The 6,253-nt window shown below is 44.3% G+C and overlaps 1 protein-coding gene across 1 annotated transcript; it reads left to right on the top strand.

Moving 5' to 3' along the window:
* Positions 1 to 4,514: 4,514 nt before the first annotated feature.
* Positions 4,515 to 5,318, top strand: LOC112203114 (serpin-ZX). The gene has a single exon (XM_024344131.1). The coding sequence runs from the start codon at positions 4,515 to 4,517 to the stop codon at positions 5,316 to 5,318; it is 804 nt and encodes a 267-aa protein (XP_024199899.1).
* The last annotated feature ends 935 nt before the right edge of the window (positions 5,319 to 6,253 follow it).

Genomic DNA, 6,253 nt, shown 5'->3' with positions numbered 1-6,253 from the left:
TGGGTTGCAGTAGGTCGTAGACGAATTAGCGTCGCTGCATGCAGTATTGCATATCCCCAAGCAGAAACAGGGAGATTGGTGCGCATAACCAATGTCCGAGCTATCAATTGTAGTCGTTTGATAGCGGCTTCTGCGAGACCATTTTGGGTATGAACATGGGGAACTGGATGCTCTACATCAATCCCCAGTGACATGCAATAGTCATCGAACGTTTTCGATGTAAACTCCCCAGCATTATCAAGTCGAATTGACTTAATAGGATGGTCAGGGTAGTGAGCCCGTAAACGGATAATTTGGGCGAGGAGTTTAGCATAAGTAGCATTTCGAGTGGACAACAGCGCGACATGTGACCAGCGTGTCGACGCATCAACCAATACCATAAAGTATTTAAAAGGTCCGCATGATGGTTGAATTGGTCCACAGATATCCCCTTGGATTCTCTGTAAGAACGGAATGAGTATTTTGGGATCCTTTGCGTAGGACGGTCTCGGTCCTAATTTCCCAAAGGAACATGCTTTGCAAAATGAGCAAGGGGCCTTAGAAGCAACCAATGAGGATTTTGGTTGGGCCTGAGCGTCTGTAGCGCTATTAGAAGCAAAGTGTGTGACTACATCTCCCATTATGGCGTTAGAGCCATGGAAATTGGATTGTGTGGTGTCATGGCCACTAGGAGGAGCAACCATGGCGTCATGCTCATGGTTGGCGCCATTTCTGGCGTCATCACTAGGGACAGAGGCGGCCTTTCGGCGGCCCAAGACAGCAGCAGCGCCAGAAGCTGCAATTTTTGCGGTCTTGCTAAGTCCTGGAATCAATTTTTGATTCTTGCTTCTTCTCACTCTGAAGAAAGGATGCCCGTGTGAAGTCTTAAGTATACGGAGCATCATATCATGACCAGGATGTCCTAGTCGGTCATGCCAAAGCCAATATGTGTCTGAATCCAAGAGATCTTCTCTTATGACATTATTGGATTCAATTGGTCGAATTGTAGTGACATAAAGTCCACTAGATTGACACATAAGCTTCTCTAAGATGCGCTTTCTTCCGCAATCATTAGAGATAATGCAAAGGAATTCTATTCCATTCTCACTATGCGTTTCCGCATGGAATCCGTTGGCTCTTATATCTTTAAAGCTCAATAATGTTCGATTTGCCTTAGGAGCGTAGAGAGCTTCAGTGACTTTAATCAAGGTGCCATTTGGCAATAGGAATTGGGCCATTCCATGTCCTTGAACTAAACCTGATGGCCTAGCCATCGTAGTCACAGATGAATATGTAGGCAACATCTCTAAGAATAATTGCCTATGTCGTAGAATGGTATGCGTAGTCGCACTATCCACAAGACATTGAAGTTCATCCATTCCTAAAAGAAAAGCTCGTAATGAAAAGGAGTCATAAAGAAAAGAACTCAACTTTTATTAATAAGCCAAACTGAATTACATCATCGTTTCTTTAACCAAAGGAAATCTAATCCAATGAACTAGCTAATGCAAAACAATGGTAGTTGTCTAACTCCTTTCGGTAATTCCAATGCAAATGTGACCAGGTGAGTAGAGAGATGTCGGTAGAGCAAAGCTCACTTAAGTACCACTTATCTCAAAACCTTCCTAGACATCACATGTACATTGAGTACGCCTACTTTGAAGAAAGATTAATACCATTGGCATCTACTACAAAATTAATATGGCAATTGCCTACATCTCTTGGAAAATAAAAAGACTTAATCAAAATCACTAGTTTCTGGGTCTTGATCCTTGTAGTCTTCCACCCTTAGATCGAGATCGCCATCTTGATCTTCTTGTTCCATGTAATTTGCCTCCCTTGCTTCACGATACATCTTGTATGCATTTGCAACATTCTGGGATGCAGTCCACTTCCTTGCCCAATGTCCACTTGATCCACATAGAAGACAAACATCTTTATTGTCAGGCTCCCTTGATCGAGATGCTTTTGGTGCATGATTTGGACGACTATTACTCTTGGTGGCGTCACCACCATAGCCGGAGGCTCCGCCTCTCTCTCTCTCTACACGTTGACCTCCACGGTTCCGTGCACGCCTCTCTTGGCGATTTCCTTCCTTTTTAGGGCGAGAATATGGACCACAACGTCCAGAATTGTCCCTACTCTTAGGGTTTCGCTCCTTGGGTCCTCCCTTGGGGGCGCGACTATAGTTAGACTCTGGAATAGACTTAGTTGCCACGGGCCTAGCGTTATAGTTCTTCACAAGTATGTTGTCATGCTTTTCAGCTACGTTCATGGCGCCAATAAGCTCATGAAATCTTGTGATACGTCCTACTTTCACATCAATCCGATAATTCTTTGAAATCATCAGAGCAGAGATAGGGAAGGTAGAGAGAGTCTTCTCGATCAACATCGTATCAGTTATGGCTTGGCCATAAAACTCCATCAGAGATTTGATACGAAGGGCTTCTGAGTTATAATCAAGCACAGACTTGAAGTCACAAAAGCGGAGGCTATGCCATCTCACTTCTAGATCAGGAAGCAGGGAGTCACGAACGTTGCCAAATCGCTGCTCAAGTTCTACCCATAGCTTTCTTGGGTCTTCCTCATTGAGGTATTCACTTTGGAGTGCGTCATTCATGTGCCTTGTCATGAGAATTATGGCTTTAGCTTGATTTGCTTCAAAAGCAGTAGCTTGCTCAATAGAGAGCACGTTCTGACTAGGCTCTTGGATGGTTTCCAGGAGTCCATCAGCCTTAAGATGTTGGCGCACATCTCGGACCCACCTATGGTATCCTGCGCCAGTTGTCTCCAGTGGAACAAAGTTCAACTTGTTCATGTTACTCATCCTGAAAAACAACACAAGATTAGGGTTAGTTTCGGAGCGAAAAAGGCTACCACGAAAAATTATAAAATTTCTGAGCGTAGTCGCTTCCAAGAAATTAGGGACTTTCTGAGCGTAGTAGCTTCCAAGAAAATCCGATTCCAAGAGGGGTTTTGGATTAGATCGAAACAACGATGTATGTGGTCGATCGTATTCTTCTCAACAAACTCTAAGTTTGGAGGACTCTACAAGCTCCAAGCTTGGAGTGAGCACGAACCCCCACAGTTCGGCTTTTGGTCTCCCCTATGAAGAAGAAAGGGGGGGTAGAAGAAGGGATGTTGGAAGTCCCTGAGAAAAAGAAGAAGAAATTGAAAAACTTCAAAAACGGGAACTTTTAGAAAAGTTTACCTTGAAAATTGGCCGGAAAAGTTACTGTAGATGGACTGAAAAAGGGTCACCGGAGGTCGCCGGAAAAGTGGCCGGAAACTGGAGGCCGGCGGTGGTGGCCGGAGCTAGGCCGGACTGTGTAGGGGCGCTGCAGGGGCTATGCAGGGCTCGTGCAGGGGCTGTCGACAGTCTGTCGGCAGATGTCGCAGGGGTGTCGGCAGGGGTCTCGGCAAGTGCGTGCTGGGCTTCTCGGCAGATGTCGGCAGCACTCGGCAGGTCTTGGCAGGAAGCGTGCAGGGCTCTCGGCAGATGCTTGCAGGGCTGTCGACAGAGGCTCGGCAGCACTCGGCAGATCTCAGCAGGACTCGGCAGGGCTTCCGGTAGCGAGGCTAGGCTAACCCGAGCGGTTCAGTAACTTCCGGCGGCCTGTTCTAGTGGTTCCGCCGCCGGTTCTGGGTTCCTTGGGACTGGGGCTTCGATATATGAGGCGGTGGTTGCAGGATTTTGAAGGCTACGAAATTAGGGTTTCAGGGTTAGGGCTTCGTGCTGATAACGTGTTTTAGGGAATCAGAAATTGAGAGAAATTCGCTGTGTGTTCTCATTGATAATAGAGGTCTCTTTATATAGAGGATTACAATGCATAGAGTTAGAATCATATAAGGAAAGATAATCTCTAGATTCTTCTAATTGAACCCTATTACCACTAGGTCAAGTAACCTAGAGTTTGGATAAAACACAAATAGAGATATCCTTAAACATTAGTTTAATTGTTTATTGGTTTGGATACTCATTGTATATTCGGGAAATTATAAAATGGTCTCAGACTATAGTACATGCGGTAATTATTGGTGATATTATTGGCCCATATGACTTATAATTATTTCTGATTGGTCTATTAATTTAATTTTTTTTTCACCCTCTGTATGGTCCCCATCAAATTCAAGTAATATTATTGGTTGAGACCAACACAGTAGTGCCACGTGGTACTCCCGGACCACAAAATAATTCCCTAGATTCAGCCTCTCGAATTATTGATTTAGTAATCTGGACCAATCAAACTTCACCCTTGTTACTTGACCGGCAATTCAAGCTTGTTGGTCTGCATATTGCTTGAGATCGTTCTTCCTTTTTTTTTTTTAGGCTTTAGGGGGGTTATAAATATAGATTAGGGTTTAGGGTTTACATATATCGCTCGCTCAATTCACAACAATACCAGGGGAACGGGACTGAGATATCACTATATATCCACAGCGCCTCTGCCTTCCCGTCCACAATGGATCTCCAAAAGCCAATGGTCCCGGACGCAAACAAACGTAAACGAAAAATGAAAACAAAAACAACACCAATGGATCTCGAAGAATCCATCAGCAACCAAACTGACGTCGGACTGGAGATAACGAAGCAACTGCTCCAAACTGAGTTCAAAGATAAGAACATGGTGTACTCCCCAGTATCTATCCACATCGTGCTGAGTCTAATAGCAGCTGGGAAAACTACTTCCGATCTGGACCAGTTTCTGTCTTTCCTCAAGTCCAAGTCCGTCGATGACCTCAACTCCCTCGCCTACATTCTCGTAACTTCCATTTTGGTGGATGCATCCAGCCGCGGCGGGCCATGTTTGAACTTCGCCAATGGTCTCTGGGTCGACGAGTCTCTCCCACTGGATCATTCTTACGAGAAGGTTCTGTCCACTTCCTATAAGGCGGCTCTAAACCACGTCGATTTCAAATCCAACCCCGAGGGAGTGAGAACCCAAGTGAATTCCTGGATCAACAAGGAGACCAATGGCCTTATCCCTGAGATTCTTTCTCCGCACTCAGTCACCACCCTAACGAGTCGTATCTTCGCAAACGCCTTATACTTCAAAGCAACTTGGGACGATGAGTACTTTGACGCATCAAGAACCAGAAAAGGTGAGTTTCACCTTCTGAACGGGGATTTAGTTAAGGGAGTGCGTTTCATGACCAGCCGTCATCGCCACTCGATAAGTGCCTATGATGGTTTTAAAGTCTTGAGTCTTCCTTACAAACCAAGTCGAGATTACAAGGACATGCGAGGTTTTTATATGCACTTGCTTCTTCCAGATGCAAGAGATGGGCTGCCAGCTCTGGCCGAGAGGGTTTTTAGATCGTCATCTTCAATGGAATGAGGTTAAAGTGCGGAAATTGTTGATTCCAAAGTTTAAGATCTCATCTAGGTTTGAGGCCTCCAGTGTTATGGAGAAACTAGGGCTGCCGGCTAATGCCATGGTGATGATGCATGAAGCCTTGATTGAAGTTGATGAAAATGGCACAACAGCTGCAGCTGCTACTGTTGCCCAGTCATACAGGGCTCTTGCTCCGCCGCCTGAAGTGAAAGAAGAAGACTTTGTGGCTGACCACCCATTCATGTTTCTCATTGAAGAAGGTCGTGGAACGATGCTGTTCATGGGGCATGTGCTCAATCCACTTGCTGGCTGACTATTACTATTATGATATGCTTTATTTTTATATCCGCAATTTAGTTGGTGATTGCTCCTCGAGCAAGTTATTTAGTATTTTTTGCATAGTGTTGGATCATGTTTTCTAATGTATTTTTTACAATGTGATTTTATGCTCATTTCATACATTTTTGTTCTTCAACGAAGACAAAGTTAATTATTATGTTCTTCTGACATATATCTCTAGTATTTCTGCAACTACATGTTGTATATATATAGTTGACTGCCAAGTTGAAGCATAGCTTTCTTGAGCTATAAAATCTTCTATATAATTGTCGGAGACTAAAGTAGGTACAGGTGGTGAGGGGTGTTGCAGCCAAATTTATTAGATAAAATAGGTGCAGTTGTGTGAAGATGGTAATGATTTGCCTAAAAAGAAAGTGGCCGATCTCCCAATCATGTTTCCCATTGGAGAAGCAAGGTCTGGAACGGTGCTGTTCATGGGGCAGGTGCTAAATCCCCTCCTTACAGACCATAAGATGAAATAGAACTAGCAATTTGGTTGATGTCTAGTCTTACCTTGATCACCTTTAATAATCCGTTTAATGACTTTCCAGTTTTACTTAAGATGTAAACAAAAAGTTCCTCAAGGAGTTTGTGGAATA

Source organism: Rosa chinensis, chromosome 5 (assembly GCF_002994745.2).
Source record: "Rosa chinensis cultivar Old Blush chromosome 5, RchiOBHm-V2, whole genome shotgun sequence".
NCBI lineage: Eukaryota > Viridiplantae > Streptophyta > Magnoliopsida > Rosales > Rosaceae > Rosa > Rosa chinensis.
The sequence above is the reverse complement of the archived record's forward strand: the minus strand, read 5'-3'. Positions and strand labels throughout refer to the sequence as shown.

What these genes read in the sequence shown, in the direction of transcription:
- LOC112203114 (XM_024344131.1), top strand. Translation starts at nt 4,515, where the DNA reads ATGGATCTCGAAGAATCCATCAGCAACCAAACTGACGTCGGACTGGAG.